We start from the raw sequence: 18,677 nt of genomic DNA, 5'->3' as shown, positions 1-18,677 counted from the left end.
ACGTGAAAGGCAAAACTACTTACCACATACAAACAAGATAATTAGCACAGCGTTTGGCTGGAACATAATGTTCCCGCAGTCATTGAAGCCGCACTTTACACTTCCACTGGGAGTTCACACATATGAGTATTATCAATTATAGTTTAATTTTTAAAACAGCGTTTTCCTGCTATAACTCTGGCATTGCTGCGATCAGCTTGCAGTGTGAGTAGGAACTGTGTTGTTTTCTCATGAGAATGCACACTTAGACATTATACATGAGGTATTTTTATTACAAACAAAGGAATGATAACTAGTTTTCTCCATAAAAACTTTGCACTGTTTTTCTGTGTCTTAATCATTCAACAGCTATGACGAACACATAAAGTGACCCAGTGCTCACTTTCAGCAAGAAGCACAGTGCTATTCAGTGTCAAAGATGTTATCTTCAACAAACATCAGAATACATTTCCGTCATGTAGTTCGACATGGAAGAGCAGGAGGCAAGCTTGAAGATGATGGCAGTGTAGCATATATTTAGGGCATAACATATTCAGAGTAAAATAGAAGAACCAAAAATGAACTACCAAAAACAACTACTTTGCGCTATTTAACTGGTTACGGCCTAAGCACCTCCAAACTCAAAATGGATTGGAATAACCTTTCTTCAATCACCTCATTATCAAAGAAATAAGGGCAGTAACTTTCAGTGGTCGGGCCTTTAAGACAATTCGTATTGCTAGCCAGGGCCTCACTATATGAACAGCATCAAATTCAAATACACCAGCACTATATCCAGTACGGGTCTTACCATTTGCCTTCTGCACACTGTCGCCCATCCACACAAGCGTTGCTAGTCAAATTTTTTCTAGTGATGCGCTTCCACGTCTCATCCATGCTTGTCTTCTACCGAGAACAACATAGAAAGGTCTGCAAAGCCGCCATGCCGAAGGTGATTAAGGGCTTGAGCAGGAGAGGAGGGGTGATTCTGGTTCCCACGCGTTGTACTATGCCAGAGTGATGTTTCAATTGCTCCTTCTGGCACTCTGTCACCTCAGCAGAGAAGATAAGGAGAATCCCCAATTCCCATGGCGCTTGGTTATAAGGTCACAAAGGCACCCTTGTTACAAACTACTATTACGCATCCCTGAATGGCACCTATATTGCTCCATGCAGCAGCTTGGGTGACTGAATGCCTTCTGAAAATAATGGGGGGGGGGGGGGGTGCTTAACCTATAATAGAGCAAGTTGCTTAGATGGGTGCTGGAGGCATCCATCTCTGCAGAATCCCTACTGCACAACAATAACATACAAATTAACTTTCAGAATAATACTGCACTCATCAATGTATATTATGTTACAAATGAACACCAATCTCATTCAGCAGTAGCCATGCAACAATCATGAAAATCCAAGCACAAAGAAATGTCACGGGAATGAATTACAGTGTAAGAACTTCGATCAAGCGAATCATTGCTGGGCTTAAAGGCCCACTGTCCACCCTCCGGTCGAAAATATTTTCTTCCCCGGTGACTGTGAGACTTCTCCCCTGGAACCCAAGGCCGCAAAATGTTTTTGAAAGAGTACATAATAACGCAGTTACAGCCACCGCAATCACCCGATTCTATCCTGCCTCTCTCCTTCCGTTCCCTCGCAAAGGTTTTTCACTCTCCTGCCCGAGGTCGTCTAGCCTCCGCAATACAAATTCCCCTTCCTCCTCCGCATTTGGCAGGAGGTGGGGCGTGGCTCTCCGCGAGCGCGAAAAAAAAAAATAACGGTCGAGGGAGCGCGCGCCGCTGGATTCAGTCTGGCCGTGGCGAGGGAAAAGCGCGCTGCGAGCGGTAGACATCCATCCTTCTCCCGTCAGTCAGCGAGACGGACCAATGGACGTCGTTCCCGGTACGTACGTCATTATCGGGGCCCGTCGGGCCAGCGCAGGAAGCGGTGAAGCTGGCTTCTCAAAGGAGAGCATGAGGGAGCTTTGAATTGTATTTTCGATGCTTTGCGGCGCGTGTGTCGCTGTAAAAGTTTGCACAGACTATCTCCGGTACCTGATCGAAACACTGGGCTCCTTTTCTTGAAAGGGCCTTCCCTGGACAGTGGCCCTTTAACAAAACCAACAGCAAAAAATTGAAGGAATCGAGCTGATCATCTGAACGATATACGCAATGCGCAAGAGCTTGTCAGTAACATAATGAGCTCGTATAAAGATGCATGCAGCCTGCTCGTCCCAATAAATCGTATGTAAGTTAGGAACAAGCTTAAGGCCATCAGCTACAATGTGTAGGGTATGTGTGGTACTAGAAAATATTTAACTGCAAAGCTGACACTGTATTTCCTACAGATTTAAACGTTAAGTGGAGTGGGGTTTTAATGTAAAAATTATGAAGTATTTACTATCGAAGATAAGCACAATACTGAGATTTAGGGAGGATAGTTTGGAGTCTAACAGATTTAGAACTATTTTACTGAAGAACCATGTGCCCAAAATAAATATTTTACCTGCTCCTAGTGTCAGCTAGGAATGAGCGACCGCTTTTGTGAAGGAACTATGATGATTTGTGCTTAGTACACTTTTACAAACAAGTATTTAGGTGCCTAGAATGTAGCACCACAATAGCCTATGTTCACACAATATATAACAATATATAACAATAATCACTGCAAAAGGCCAAGCCAACGCTTTTAGATGACGTTCAGTCGAGTTATGCCACCTACCTACTATTCAAGTGCTCCATAAATGAATTGAATTTATTAGTTCATGAGCACAGCACCCAGCGATAGGAAACTGGAGTGACGTGATGCCTATCTCGTGTATCTCAACTCTGTGTTTTTATCTGTAGCTACTTTTGTATGAAAATAGTACAAAATTTTCTTTTGGCATTCAAGCAATCGAATTTTGCATGAAATGTGTTTGTACAGACAGCAGATGCACAGTTTGTAAAAAATTTATAAAGCATCAAAGTTTATTTCTTAGTAATGCAATACGGTATCATGCTACCCTCAAGCTCTAAACTTCTACAAGGTAAAGAGCACTCTTTTCCTCGAATTATAAGATGTTCCGGTCTTTCGGGGTGTTATTTTGGATAAAATACGTGGAAGAGAAGCGAGCCTTGTTGCCTGGTAAATATGGTATGTGCAATAATTGCAGTGAAACGATCCTTTTGATATCTGAGCCACTGAAGAGAATGTTCAGTGTCACAGACGGTTTTCCTGTCACCCTCTGCGCCGCATGTACCACACACAGGCATCCGCCTGTTCTCTCGCAGCTTTCTGCAGAAGCTCTTTAGCCTTGGAAGCTTCAGTGAAGTAGGTTGATGTGGACGGCACGCCTTTTCAGCTGCATTGTTAAAAAACACAATCAGAACAATACTAGCAGTAAATTAAAGAGCACTATGGTCCATAGAAATTGTATAAACGTTATGGTGCAGAAAGCCTCTGCAAACAGCGTAAAAATAGAATAACTTCACAAGAGAGTTAGCAACTGAAATTGAAGAAACATTCCGTTACCAAACATATGTACCATCTTGAGAAACATATGTACCATCTTTTCACATAACACCACAAATTTCGTCACAAACAAGGAACAGCAATACAATTTCAAGTGACGAGTTACACTGGAACCCTACATATTTCCACCAATTTGCCCAGTATGGCCATAAAGCCCCTCGAAAAATTAAAGTAGCGACAAGATGCCCTCCCTCCTCTATCCTCCTTTCTCGCGCGCCGGGCGAACGACTTCTTTTTTCTTTGTGATTTCATGTGATGGCGGTGGCGCCCTCTAGCCTGCTCCGCAGCAACTAACCCCCCTTTTCAAACAGTTGTCTGAGATTCTCGTGCTTGCCGAGTTCTTCTCGATGGCTCCGCATTAACCATGCGTCCCGCTGCATAAATACATCGGTGACTTCGGAGAAACATTTGCATGGTTCACTGGATAGTCTAAAGGCAAACATGGCACGCATACATGGATTGTTTTGATAAGCCGTCCGCGCACAGTGTCCCGGTGCGCCGGGCTTTATGCGGCATGCCAATTTAGATATTGAAAGAGTGGGGCGTGCATTGAACGTGACCGTGAATCACGAGGCCGTGGAATGCATTTGCGGTGATCTGTTAGGGTGATGAGGAGTATGCAAAAAGAACGACCGTCCCCGCCGGAACGTTGGACGTGCTGCAACGGATGCCTGGTATGACATGCGAAAAGACGCTTGCAAGTGAAGGCGTTCTCAATGCCCGTAGTTCATCCGCTCTTCTAGTGGCTTTTGGTTTTGTTCTGGTGCAGTGTATCGCGGACCAGGTAAGACGCTTCAAGGACTGCTCGAAATACGCTACGTGTGTACTTATCCGTGCCTCCCCTAATGTTGTTCGCGTGCATGAACTGTAACGATATAGAGTCCCCCATTATAATTTCCTTTGGAATAGTTGCTTAGTAAGGAGAAAAAGCTACCTCGCAAATAGTATTCGCCTGCCAACAATGTCATAATAAAGTTGTACGTAAATATTTCATCTGCATCAGTCATTTACTGAGAAACAAAATCTACCTCGCTTTTAACACATCTGTCCGAGTAATCTCAACCTTTCCGTTGAGATTACTCGTCAACCTCCGTTTTGTGCGTCAGCTCCGTTTTGTGCGTCGTCCATTTTTTAGCGTAGAAGCAAAAGATGCACTGTTCTGTGCAACCACCTCAACAGGCTCTTCTTCTTCTAGCAGCAAATCCGTTTTTAACCATTTCTGCTTTAACATCTGTTTTTAACATTGCTGCTTTGCCTTATAATTCGTTTCCAGTCCAACCTTTCGCATAGCATGAATCTACCGAAAGAAGTTCACACACTGGAAATTGTTCAAAATTAGCACCTTTTCCGGAGCTGCCACTTGTTAATCAAAGGACTCAGTCAAGCCCAGACCCATAAGCTCACAGGCCCGCCACGATGCTGCTCGACCCGGCCCGGCCTGCGGCATTTGGGCAAGCCCAAGCCCGTGCACTGCTCTAGTCTCTATATTCCTTCGGGTACTAGACAGCTAAAGTATGAATGCTAAAAATATGCCGCTTGTAAAAACAGACCTAAGTGCCTATGAAATTCTCTTTTCCAGAAATGAATTAATCATACACAGGTACATATCAAACCCAGTGAATCCACATGTCAGTTCGTACCACAGCCAACCATTCCGGATGTTGAGGTGTGTTATCACTTGGGGTGAACTTTTAAGCAGTATCGTTATGCAGGGGCTAAGACTCGCTTCTTTTTTAAATTCTTGGCCAGAATTATAATGGACAAAGCACCATCCTTAGGAGCATAGTTTATATGAATTGCAAAAGACGGGCTTATGGGCGCAGCTGGTACAGCAATATTTAGGAAGTTCAAGCAGCGTGAAATAAAATGGGGACGTGGCATACAACACAGCCCTTGTGCTAGCAGTCTTTCCAGGCCTCATTTGATTGCACTTGACTTCCAAAAAAGTGTTATACTTTGTTTTGGACTATTCTTTTGGAACAAAGATCATGGCGTCTTACCCTATGAAGTCCTGGAGCATCAATGGACAAGAAGTGGAAGCTGTGACAGATTTTCTCTTCTTGGGCTCCAAGATTACCTCGGAAGGAGACTGTAGCCATGAAATTAGGAGATGTCTGCTTCTGGGAAAGAGAGCAATGGTTAGCCTTGACCGCCTAGTAAAGAGCAGAGACATTAGTCTGCCAACCAAGATCCGTATAACTCGTGCTATGGTCTTTCCAGTTGTGATGTATATATGCGAGAGTTGGACTGTGAAAAGGCTCAGCGCCGAAGAATTGACGCGTTTGAATTGTGGTACTGGCGAAGACTCTTGAGAGTTCCTTGGACTGCCAGAAGATCACATCAGCCGATATTGTCGACCATAAGCCCTGACTGCTCATTGGAGGGTCAAATTCTAAAGTTAAAGCTCAGCTACTTTGGTCATCTGATGAGAAGAGAGGAGTCGCTGGAGAAAGATTTGATGTTGGGAAAGGTCGAGGATCGCCGGAGAAGGGGTAGGCAGCGAACACGATGGTTAGATGTCATCTTCGAGGCACTGCAGATGAAGTTATGTGATGTTAGGAAGATAGTGAGAGACCGGAAAGCGTGGCGTGACATGGTTCATAGGGTCACGAAGAGTCGGACATGACTGAACGACTGAAGTGATTTTTTTTGCAAGTGATGCTAACAGCTCCCCTGGCAGCGGCAATAGCCTGGGCCTCTAGTTTATGGGTATGACGAAGTGGATTTCAGTATTTGGTGTCAGATATATGTATACCTCATTAAGATCTTGAAAGGATAGCCTTTAAATGAATACATGTATTCGAATACTAAAAGAAAAACTTGCAGCAGACAGTAGTCTAGTTTCAATCAATAGCAAGAACATAAAAGAAACATAAAACAATGACAGGTAAATACTGCTTAGTTCATTATATCCATAATGTTTTAATCTTGAAACCAAATTTAAAAAACAGTAGTCAAGGCAGGGATTGAGAAGTACAAACAAGCAAGTAAGACTACAAATCGGCAGAAAAGCACACATGATCCTACTGTTCAACGACACCTTATAAGCTGACTAGAAACTGTTGCCAAAAAGCTACCAAATGTAGACTGGACATTCACTGCAGCGGCTTCGCTCAGCTGCTTACCACAAGCTAACATGATCAGTATCACTACAGTGCCCTCATTTTGACATAGGTGAAATACAAAAGGCGCCTTTATGTCATGCAATGTTAAGCTACGCAGTTTACAAAGCAGCTCGCCATAGTGGTGCAGTGGTTAAGGTGCTCGACTGCCATGCCTAAGGATGTGAGATCAAATCCTGGCCGCGGTGGCTGCTTTTCGAAGGAGACAAAAAGCAAGGCGCTCGTGTTCTGTGTGATGTCAGTGCACGGTAAAGAACCCCGATTGGTCAAAATTTCCAGAGCTGTCTTATGCGGTGTCTCTCATAGCCTTAGTCGCTTTGGGACATTAAATGTCAAACCAACCAATTTACAAAGCCAAATGCATTAATATCTTACTTAATATTAATAGTTGCAACCTGCTTACCGATCCTACGGCTTCCAGATTTTAGGTTTGATTTGTCTTGAGTTATTCGCTCATTTTCTTTACGGAGAAGAATTTGGATTCTAGTCCTCAAGAACACCCTCAGCAACTTATCAACAACATTGTGGCAATCAGGGAAACAATTCACACACATTACATTCTCTCGGGCAGAGGCTTCGAGTTGAGCAAGAGTTAATTCATTTTGAATAAGTTTTGCTTTATTTGTCCGAAATAAGTTCTCTACCACCTTCATTAACTCTACTACAGCTGGTGCTGGGAGAACAAGCTTGGTATTCTCTGTATATGATTTCAGGCTTGTAAGTGTGCCAGCTTCCTTGCAAGTCATGGAAATGATGCAATCATCACAGCATGACATGTTTTTTTTTTACATTGCTGACAGGTACCCAGCAAGGTAAACAAGCGATTCTCCCTCAGGAACACTAAGTGTTACAATTTCTTCAGGAAAAGAAACTGGGTCAGCATCAACACTGCTGTTTCCCTCTCCAGTTGCGGTGTTCAAACCAGTGAGAAAAAATCCAGAGTCATGACTGTAGCTTCCATCTTTGCTTAGCGTGTTTTTAACGCGGGGCATAGTTGCTGCTCGAAGTGCACAGCGAAACTCTAATGGTCTTGGCACTGGATTTTTGGCACGCAATGTGGAAAACAAGTTTTCCAGAGCATCTTGCTGAAACCGGCTGAGCAGCACAAAGGTGAAGCCCTTGGTGTTGAGGTAATAGTCTTGTAATTTCTAGGCAACAGTCGTAACCAAAATAATGCCTGTCTGAACTGACTTCCAAGACTGCTTGGTAGTACTGCCTATACCGAGATGTTCGAAGAGATGAATACCATCTTCAAGAAATACCACTGCATAACTGTACTTTTCCTCATCCAATCTACTAACAGCAAGCTTTGTTGTGCGTGTAGTTAAAAATTTTAATCATTTAAACACAGTTTCAAAAAACCAGGCCGTTGTTAGTGCATCGCTCTCTATGTCCCCCCTTTGAATGAGCAACCGTAGAGCTGCTGCTGTGTCATGGTTAAATAAAGAAAAGGCTAGCCCAACTTTCATTTTCTTAAAATGCCCCGGATCAAGGCAAGCTTCCTTGAGGTGGGTGGCAATATTTAGTTGTAGCTTGGAATCAATTTCAACAAGCTTCTTAATGTGTTCAATATTAACTTCATTGCATGGCAAGGCATGTTTATCAACTACATCCTCTGGCAGGATGATGCACTGGGCACATGTAAGATGGTTGCGTACGTTCTTCAGTAAGTGAGCAACGTCTGCCATAAAATATAGCTGCCGGCTTGGTTCACAGGCGTGGGGGCATGAAATCCTATACTTTGAATGCTTGCCCACTAAAATGTCAAATGACCTCCATAAGCCCTGATTCCCACCTCCTACACAACAACCTGGCCAGGATCCTACACAAGGCAATCTGCGAACACGGGGAAGACGAGGTCAAGCGGCGCTTGGACGCCAAGTACCTGCCGACCACCCCCACGGAAAGACACCCGGATTACCAAGGCAAAGAGAACGAGACGCTAGATCGCGACATCCAGACCTGGGAAGTCAGAGTTGCCCTGCAGAATCTCAATGGAAGGTCTGCCGCGGGTCCCGATCGAGTGACCAACAGAGCGCTCAAGAACCTCAACGAAGCGGCCATCGAAACGCTCACGAACTTCTACAACAAGTGCTGGCAAGAAGGAAGGCTACCCAAGCAATGGAAAGCAGCCAAGACGATCCTCATCCCCAAGCCTGGCAGGCCACCCAACATAGAGAACCTCAGGCCGATCTCGCTCACTTCGTGCGTGGGAAAGGTCCTCGAGCACGTTCTCATGAACAGGTGGCAGCGTTACCTGGAAGAATCGGAGTTTTACCCAAATTCCATCATCGGGTTTCGGAACAAACTCGGGACGCAAGACGCCATGATCTTACTGAAGAACGAGATCATCGACGATACGACGGGCACCAAGGACAACAGAGCCGTACTCGGGCTGGACTTGCAGAGCGCCTTTGATAAAGTGAGGCACTCGGCTATCCTGGCCCAAGTATCCAGGCTAAACATGGGCAGGAGGACATACCAGTACATAAAAGACTTCCTGACGGAACGGACCACCGAAATCTGTGCGGGAGACCTGCAGCTCGAAGAGAAGAAGCTGGGCAGCGTCGGAACTCCGCAGGGGTCGGTAATCTCCCCGCTACTCTTCAACCTCGTGATGATCGGGGTGGCCACCCGGCTAGAAAGAGTAGCGGGAGTCCGGCACACCATCTACGCCGACGACGTTACGCTATGGGTACCGGGAGGAAGCGACGGACACATCGAGACAACGCTGCAAGAAGCGGTCAACGCCATCGAGGAGCAGCTGGACGGGTCTGGACTCGTTTGCTCTCCGGCCAAGTCAGAACTGCTGGTGATTCCCCCGAAAGGATCGGGCAGGAAAAGAAAAAATATGGAAGTCAAGTACGAGCGTCCCAAGATCACGGTCAAGACGGCAGGAGGACAAGTAATACCGGAGGTCGAGAAGATTCGAGTACTCGGGCTGCTCATCCAGCGAAACCGAGCCAACGGTGAAACGGTCAACAAGCTCGCGGGCAAAGCGGCTGCGGCAATGAGACTCATCAAGAGGGTGTCCAACAGAAAAGCGGGGATGAAGGAGGAGAGCCTGACTAGGCTCGTTCAATCCTTCGCAGTTAGCCACATAACGTACGTGGCCGCCTTCCACAACTGGAGGCCGAGTGAACGTAACAAGATAGACGCCACCATACGCAAGGCATATAAGGCGGCACTCGGTCTCCTCGGGAGCACGAGCACCGAAAAATTCATGGCGCTGGGAGTCCACAACACGCTGGACGAAATAGCCGAAGCACAGAGAACGGCGCAACTCGAGCGTCTCTCTGAAACGAGAACCGGAAGACAGATACTGCGGGACCTTGGCCTCGAACCGAGGGAAGGCAAGCAGCAGAAAGACGTACCTATACCAGATAGCATCAACAGAAAGCTCAGGGTCTTCCCGATCCCGAAGAACGTGAACCCCGAGCACAACAGGGAGCGGAGGTTGGCGAGGGCCAGGGCTCTCGTAGACCTCCACGCCAGAGAAGAAGGCGCCGCCTATGTGGACGCGGCGGAGTATCGAGGGAACACCGACGCATACGCGGCGGTGGTTGTCGGGGCATCGACGGGTGCAACGAAGACCGCGGTGAGCGTCCGGACTCGAGAAGCGCACCGGGCGGAGGAGGTGGCCATCGCCTTGGCCGTTTCCGACCCCGGATGCACTACAGTGTTGTGTGACTCTAGAACGGCAGTGAAGAACTACGCCAAGGGTAGGGTATGTAGTGAGGCCGCGCGCATACTGCGCAAGGCCGAAGACATCGAACGCAAAAGTCCTGTGGTGATCAAGTGGTTTCCGGCCCACATGGGCAGTGACGTGTCGGAACGCGGAAACGTGAACCACAACGAGACGGCCAACTCGGCCGCGCGAGGACTAACCAACCGCGCGGCTGCAAGCACGGCCGACTCGGAGTCTTGGTCGCGGCGCAGTGCCAAGGACAAGATGACCACCTTCAACGAAATAGTGAAATGGTACAGACTGAACAGACAGACTATGCCGCCACCTCACCCGGGGCTTACCCGGAAGGAGGCAGTGTTATACAGACAGTTACAGACAGGGTCCCTGCTTACCCCGGTGCTAGCTAAGCACATGTGTCCGAGTGTGCACGCGAGCGACATGTGTAGACTATGCGCGAAGGAGAGAGCCACCGCGGCTCACATCCTTTGGGACTGTAGAGTAAATCCGCGCGAAGCCAGCGAGAAGACGACGATCCCGCCGCAGCTAGAGGCTGCAACGAGGAGCTGTGATCAAGAGACACAACTCAAGGCCGTCCAGCAGGTCTCGGCAGCTCTAGAGAGGCAGCGACCGAGCGAAACCGAGGAGAGGGGGGGCAGCACCCCCAAGAAGGGGGCGGCGGCCCTCTCGAACCCGCGGAAGTAGCGAGGGACGTAACAAGACCTCAAGGAGCACAACGCACGAGACTGACGTAGTGGCCGCGTCGCGGTAAAAGCTTGTCCTCCCTGCGTGGAGGGAGCCTAACCGATTCTGCAGGCATTTTAAATAAAAGTTGTTCTCTCTCTCTCTCTCTCTATGTCACTGTGACAATGGCGTCAACCTTAATGCCAATTTTTTCACATTCTTGTAGGATACGAATGATAAGATCTTTTGTATCATCACTACTGAAAGAATTTCCAGTAAAATGGTATGCAACAGTTTGTTTCCAATGGGTTGTAACACCCCCTAGCATGAAAACGAGGCCGTGAGTAGCCAGTGCGTCCTCTGGCAGGCTGCCGTCTGCTAGAGGGAGAGTTGGCTTGCCAATCACTGTTCCCGTTGATTGGTCATAGGCAAGCCGTGGTGTCAGCTGCATCTCATCTAGCATGAGAACAGCATGCCGCTCGGAGTCATCCATCTGGCTAACCTGCAAAAAGCAAAGTGGTGACATTGACAGTACTGGAATCTTGGACAAATGTTATCATATTAATCCATAAGAAATGCGTGTGATGAACCTCAAGATATTGCAGGTTGATCAGCTTATTATCTATTGTTTACAGAATTTTTACTAAGGTGATCACTAACCTAAGAAGTGCAACCTTAAACATTCAGTCAGAAGACTAGCCAACGTGATAATAGACCACATTCCCACCATTAATAAAATGATAGAGAAATGCACAGAATGTAACCAGCCACTTTTCTACCCTACATTGATTACCAGAAAAGCATGACTCAGTTGAAACCTGTGCAGCCATGCAGGTATTGTGCATCCACGGTGCAGAGAAGGCATAAGTAAAGATACCTTAGAATATCTATAGTTGTGACACAGCAAACCCATCCCTTCAAAAGGATTAAAATAGCAGTCTACAAGGGTATCGCTCAAGGAGACACTATATTTACAGTACTATTCGTGACATGTTTAGAGAAGGTGTTCATAGAACTGGATTGGGAAGAGTTTGGAATGAAAGCTAATAGCGTGCCATTGAATATTTGCAGTGACACTGCCTTACTTAATAAATAAGTAACTCAGGGGCAGAATTAATCTGAAGATGAAGTTTAAAAATAGCAAGGAAGTGACTGCCAGTGCTTGTCCTACTCACTTTGATAGCAAGGGAACGTAGTATTTCATGCTGTATGCCAGGAGAAAACTTTATATGCTCGAGGTGGCGCTGCAATGTCCATTCGGTGGGCAACGGCATACCAAGCTCCCGGACAACATTATAGCCTCGGCCTCCACATGAGAGACGCACCTTGAGGGCCTTCTCTATCGTGCTTTTTGACCATGGTATCCCCTTCATGGTGGGCATTTCCAAGCACCGTAGCTTATCGGGTGCCAAGAAGTGCTGTACCTGCCTTCGTGGGGCGTTTTTCTGCTCGGCTGCCTTAATTTTTTGTTTTTGTGCGTCCGCCACCCGACGACGAGCCTGTTCCAGCTGGCCCTCCAGTTGCCTTATCTTCATCTGTAGCGCAGCCACATCTTCAGCTGACAGAGTCTGGGTGGTTGAGCAGTCCCCTATTAACAAAACAGTGTAATTAAAGCCCTAAGTAAAACCACACTGTTGATGTCTCAATTATTGCAAAATTTCAGTAGTGCTGTTTATCATTCACGGCGTTGTATCCCTCTTCTTCATGACCAGCAGTTGCACTAGAGCGTGGAATAGTGTCTAAAAGACAAGGAAAGTGACGGAGATTGTGAAACAAGGCAGAAGTGTCAGTGGTGGGTACCACTCACAGTCAATATGAGAGCAAGCTTCTAAGGAAGGCTCCTCAGTTACACCACTCACAGGCACAGCAGAACCTGCACAAAAGTCAACAATCAGTGAGCAAGTGACGAAGGGGTGATTCCAGGAGAGATCAAATGGCCCGACATTTCAGTATTATTAAAAACCCATGAAAGTATTAATAAACATTTTCAAATTATGCAAGTGCCATCAATGCCACCGAAATGAAACCAAGGCAGAGTTGGAAAACTTAGCCCATCACTATCTATATGCCCTGTTATCGCTTTTCCATATCTCCATCAAACACTTATCTATGAATCCTTTCAGTCAGCTTTTCATAGTGCCCACAATAAAGTTAAATAAATGAAGTTGCACTCATTATATTACGCACATGCTTTCATACTATGCACACAGAAAGAATGGGACGTCTCATCTAAAGAAATTTCCACAGATTCTGAAGAACCAAATTTTAGCAGCATATGTGCTCACGCGTCATTGTACTTGTCCTTGTTTTCGTAATCTGATATGCTTTTTTTTTCTATTAAAGTTTCCGTTATAATGTGACATATTTGGTTTGTTTCCATTTTATTTGTAACAAGTATTGCTTTTCATCTTTGCATTGAATATCTATACCTTTTTTAGTGTAACACAGGTTCTTATGCAGCACCATTATTAAGCACCATTATTAGTGTTCCTCCTATCCATGCAATATGCCACATTAATCTGGTTAATTTATATTCTTTTTTAAATAAACAGCGACCAATTAGAAATCTACTGTCTGTATTTTTCCAGGAACACTGTGGCTGTGAGTAACTCAGGGTATGGGGCACACTAAAGACAAAAAGCAAACCACAATAGTTGGCCCTGAATGATACCGCTCAATAAGGTGCAACTCACAGGAGCTCACATATGAGCCTGGCATCACTTGCTGAGGGCAGGCTGTATCAAATCATGCACAATGAAAAGAGTTCATAAGACTGAAAACCTAAAAGTCAGAAAATTTACTATGAAAAGACTCTCTACACCGCCACTTTGCTTACACTGCCAGGAACATTGCGGCTCAGAGTATTCTCGAGTAGGTTGGGAAGCTTCAGGATAAAGGCAGCAGCATACTGTGACAGATAATTGTACTTCTGCTTAGGCAACGATATTAAGCAAAACAGTACTTACAGGTATCTTGACATGCAGCTTTTATGTGTCCTTCAACATTTTCTTGTAGCTCGACAGCTGAAAATGAGAAAAATGATGAACATAGGTACACGAAAGAATGCACAGGGAATGCTGACTGGTGGACATCCCTCACAGTCAACATGTGTGGCAGCTGCCAACAACACGTCGAGTCCACTTGCATGTGGCAGAGCATGAGAGCCTGTGCAAAAGCAGTCCGTGAATGCAATGAGTGAAAAATGAGCAAAACTGAAAAATTGGCGCTGGCTGCAATCACTATGGCCATTACCTTCTAATGTGTATTCCTTCATGCACTCAGACAGGTCAAAAGGATATGCACCTTCAGAAATACAAATAGCAGACAGTGAAAATAAATCCATGCAGGTATCGCTTAAAGTTGCACTCAACAATATGCCACTTAGAATTGATGTGGGATCAAAGTTGGAGGTTACTGCAGAGCCTACACAGAAGTGATGGGAAGAATTCATAGCCACACAACAAGAGGAAAGTAGAAAATTGTGATACACGGCTGCTAACATCCTTCTAACTTTATATAATCAGTATTATCAAAAACCCACAAAACGAAAACAAATAAATTTAAATTTAAATTGCAATTTCTCTTACACTGCCAGGAGCACTGCGGCTCAGTGTGTTCCTGGGTAGGATGAGAAGCTGCAGGAGAAGGGTACCAGAATAATTAAAATGAGGTGCGAGCTGCAGGCAAGCTTAAGGTATTATGCCAGACAGTACTCACGCATGTTGTGGTCGGTAATCTGCATGTGCCCCTCATCCCTATCTGGTGGCTGAAGAGCTGTGAATACAGAACAAAAATGGAAAAGCTAATTACATCACATAATGCCTAGGTAAAATATAGTGGTGGATGTCGCTCACAGTTAACGTGCATTGAAGTTGACAGCTACATGTCAAGCCTACCTGAACGAGCGTGTGAGCCTGCGAAAAGGAGTATGTAAATGCAATGAGAGAAAAATGAGCAAAACTGAGAAATGGGCACTAGATCTAAATATTAATAGCATTACCTTCTGATGTACATTCCTCTTGGCCCTTGGGATGTTAGGAGCTGCACCTTCAGGAATGAAATAGAAAATAATGATGATGTAGCCATATATGCTCCAGAATAAGACCTCACGAATAACTATGGGTGATGTGGGGGTAGCATAAAAATTAAGAAGCGTTGGCTAGCCATATAAAATGTGTAACTCCCAATAAACGAGTCAGAGCTTCACCTTTACGCATTATTTAATCTTGGTACTACATTATTACAGCAATCACATAGCTTACTATCACAAGTTCCAAATACTGTTGAAATTTTTATTTTGTCAGTGGCCAAAAAGTTATTACCATTCTATCTTTGCAAGAACATCCGTACTGGAAACGGTCAGTTTTTTTTTTCTATAGAGCGTAGTTGCGCTTCGCTCTTACGTTTGGCTGGAGGCTTCCTAGGCAGGGGCTGCTTTCGGTGCGCAAAGATGATCGGTACAGCACCACGCGTCAACTTCTTAACACCAAATTACTTAAGGACTAGGGGCTCAAACTGGTCGCTAGTGAAGTGATTCTAAAGAAAATGAAAATCAAACATGCGACCATGAAAAAATCATTCGGGTGTTGTGTTACGCATCAGTTGCTTGAGCACACCGCTGACACGTGCACAAGGTGACTTTTTTCTTACAAGCTTACTTTTTACTTACGCCTGACCTAGCTAGTAGTGGTAATAAGCCGCGTACGGGCGGCTAAAGAAAGCGGTTTTTGTAGTTGCGGCAATCGGTAGTGCTAACAGAGCCAGCAATCAACAAGGAAGCGTGGCGCCGATTGACTAATTAAGCGTCAAGGGGAAGCTAGAATGCAGAAGTGGTGTTGCGAAATATGTGACAGGAAAAACGCTACCCACTTACGATCGGCACTATCACGCATACCCACAGCTACTTGTCAAATTTCGAGAGTAAACGCAAGCCAACGCGCGCGCGCGCCAGCGCCGATACGCATCCACCAGTGGTGCCTTGACGATGCGTATCGGCGCTATAATTCTCTTTCTGTTTTGTTCTGCAAAGATATATATATATATATATATATATATATATATATATATATATATATATATATATATATATATATATATATATATATATATATATATATTGTAGGGGTGTGTTTATTCGGTGAACCCAGGTGATTCCAGCCGCTCAGGGGAGACTCGCAGCGAAGCGTCAGGCGTGGCGAAAGAGCAAGGCAGCGAACAACTTCTTCGTCTTTGAGAGCGGCAGCACGCGACGCATGTCAGTGGTTATATCGATGAAGATTACCACACTACAATATATATATATATATATATATATATATATATATATATATATATATACGCACGCACGCAAATGCTGCTGCAGAATGTAACGCGCGCGCTTCACCATGTTAGAGCGCAGTTTGATCGGCGCTTCGTAGGTATACATTATTTAATGCTTTGCAGGCTTAACGCGCTCGAACTTAAGAACGTCATTCTCCAGTTAAACTTGTATCTTGCGTCACTTAAACGTTTGCGTTCGTGAAATCGTGATTCGCTCAACGCAAGCGCCCTTATATAGCTTACTGGCCATACGCTCGATCGCGAACAAAAAACCACTGCACAGCGTGGCTTGAAATAAAGGAGAACTCAGCAGCTATTGGAAGGACGTCACTTACCTCACAAAGTCTGGTTGATGGCGTTGCTTTAAAATTCGCCCGGCCAATCCTGTGCAGCCAAACTTTCTTCCGTCCCGCGTCGTTTTTCGATGATGGAATCGCGAAGAACAGCTTTCCACCGTCGTGATGGTTCATGCACCCGAAGGCGCAGCAGCCCGTCATGCCGCACAGATAGACGGCTTGACGTTAAGCGAACGACACACGTTCTGAGCAAAACAAAAGCCGCTGTTCTTCACAGGAAGTAAAAGTGCAGTGTCCGCAACGTCGCCTGCCGAGCCTACTGCGCGCGGTTGGAGCGGGCAATATGGCGTCTGCAGCCGCGAAAAGCGCGGGGTTTAAAGGACTTTTGCGCGCGAAACCATTGACCAATGGGAAGAGGCGACGGGCGCGGGAGAGCGGGAGGCGGCGTTCTGCAAAGATTGTCGCTACTTTAAAAATTTCCAGGGGTTTTATATGGCCAGACTTCGAAGCGCCTCTGTCGCTCATTAGAATTGCAAATAAAATATTAAAATGGGTAATGCAACAAAACTAGAACAAAAAGAGCCTGGACTCGGGTTCACAGTAAACCATCAACAATATTTTCTTTAATATTGTTACGGGGTAGTTCAGCTTGTAGCAGAGGGCGGACACCGAAGACAAGGCTTTCAAACAGACGTTCTCTGTAGGCACCAGCCGACGCTGTTGAACGTCTTCTTCTCTCAAACTCACGAGAGTCTTCTTCTTCTTTTCTTATGCGTATGCACCGCCTAATGTGACACTACCCAGCCGGCTGAAAAGCACCGTCCCGGTGCGTACTAGCGTTCAAACCAGGGTCCATGTAGTACGGTTTTAGGCGTGCAACATGGATCGTCTCGGTGCGTGGTGTAGAGGCATGGCGGACGAGATGCAAGGGCGCAATTTCGAATGTCACTGGTGTCACTTGTCATAAAATACGGTAGGGTCCTGTATACCGGGGCAAAAGTTTTTCCGAAAGGCCAACGCGGCGAGCTGGAGTCCAAAGCAACACGAGAGAGCCGCAAGAATACTCGGTGTTGCGATGAAAGGAATCATAGCGACGTTTCTGGGAGTGCTGAGAGGCTGCGAGTTGGTTGCGAGCAACAACGCGGGCAGCATCAGCTCGGGCTATGGCGTCACGAGCATATGAGCTGGCAGTGGTGACAGACGGGAGCAGGCTGTCAAAAGGAAGCAGAGGTTCACGGCCGTATAGAAGATAGAAGGGCGAGTAGCAGGTAGTGTCGTTACGCGACGAATTTTAAGCGAATGTCACAAATGGCAGCGTTATGTCCCAGTCACGGTGGTCATCAGAAACGTACATAGACAACATGTCAGTCAGTGTCCGGTTAAGGCGTTCAGTAAGCCCGTTCGTCTGTGGATGGTAGGCAGTCGTGAAAGAATGACGAACGTTGCACAGCCGTAGGATCTCGTCGACTATACGAGCCAGAAAGCAACGGCCATGGTCGGTGAGCAGTTGGCGGGGAGCTCCATGGACGAGTATAACGTCGTTGAGGAGGAAAGCAGCGACATCAGTTGCACAACTGGTTGGTATTGCTCGTGTGACCGCGTAGCGTGTGGTGTAATCAGTGGCCACCGCAATCCATTTGTTCCCCGATGCGGACAGTGGAAAAGGCCTTAGAAGATCCAGACCCACTCGAGAAAATGGGTCTATGAGGATGTCGATTGGCTGCAGAAGTCCAGCTGGTAAAACTGATGGCTTTTTCCGGCGTTGACAGCGGTCACAAGCAGCTACGTAGCGGCGGACTGGGCGATATAGGCCTGGCCAAAAGAACCGAACACGCACACTGTCGTATGTGCGAGAGACGCCTAGATGACCCGCTGTAGGAACGTCGTGAAGCTGTTGAAGGACGGCTGAGCGTACGTGCTGAGGGACTACTAGTAGAAGGTCGGGGCCATCAGGTCGCATATTGTGCCGGTACAAGGTGCCATCGTGGAGCACAAACAAACGAAGGGAAAGGTCATGGCGATCGGCGCGGAGGCGACTGATAATTTCGCGAAGCTGAGGGTCCTGGCGTTGCTCATGGCGAA

General features: G+C 46.2%; 1 protein-coding gene across 1 annotated transcript; it reads right to left on the bottom strand.

The window, feature by feature from the left end:
- Positions 1-11,149: 11,149 nt before the first annotated feature.
- LOC146200181 (uncharacterized) lies at positions 11,150-16,366 on the bottom strand. Its single transcript, XM_084592284.1, has 9 exons — positions 16,327-16,366; positions 14,698-14,754; positions 14,233-14,283; positions 14,080-14,145; positions 13,947-14,003; positions 13,674-13,715; positions 12,788-12,853; positions 12,156-12,568; positions 11,150-11,482 (listed from the first exon to the last, which is right to left on the bottom strand). The coding sequence occupies exons 1-9, from the start codon at positions 16,364-16,366 to the stop codon at positions 11,150-11,152; spliced, it is 1,125 nt and encodes a 374-aa protein (XP_084448410.1).
- Between the last annotated feature and the right edge of the window lie 2,311 nt (positions 16,367-18,677).

The sequence above is a fragment of the Amblyomma maculatum genome, chromosome 2, assembly GCF_055883805.1.
Source record: "Amblyomma maculatum isolate TAMU_Amacu chromosome 2, ASM5588380v1, whole genome shotgun sequence".
Taxonomy (NCBI): Eukaryota; Metazoa; Arthropoda; class Arachnida; order Ixodida; family Ixodidae; genus Amblyomma; species Amblyomma maculatum.
This window is presented reverse-complemented; position numbering and strand designations above follow the sequence as displayed.

Coding starts and splice junctions, on each gene's coding strand:
- LOC146200181 (XM_084592284.1), bottom strand. CDS start 16,366: ATGGTGAAGCGCGCGCGTTACATTCTGCAGCAGCATTTGC. Junction 14,004..14,079: donor AGCTGCCACACATGTTGACT/GTGAGGGATGTC, acceptor TCTCATTTTCAG/CTGTCGAGCTACAAGAAAAT. Junction 12,569..12,787: donor AGCTTGCTCTCATATTGACT/GTGAGTGGTACC, acceptor TTTTGTTAATAG/GGGACTGCTCAACCACCCAG.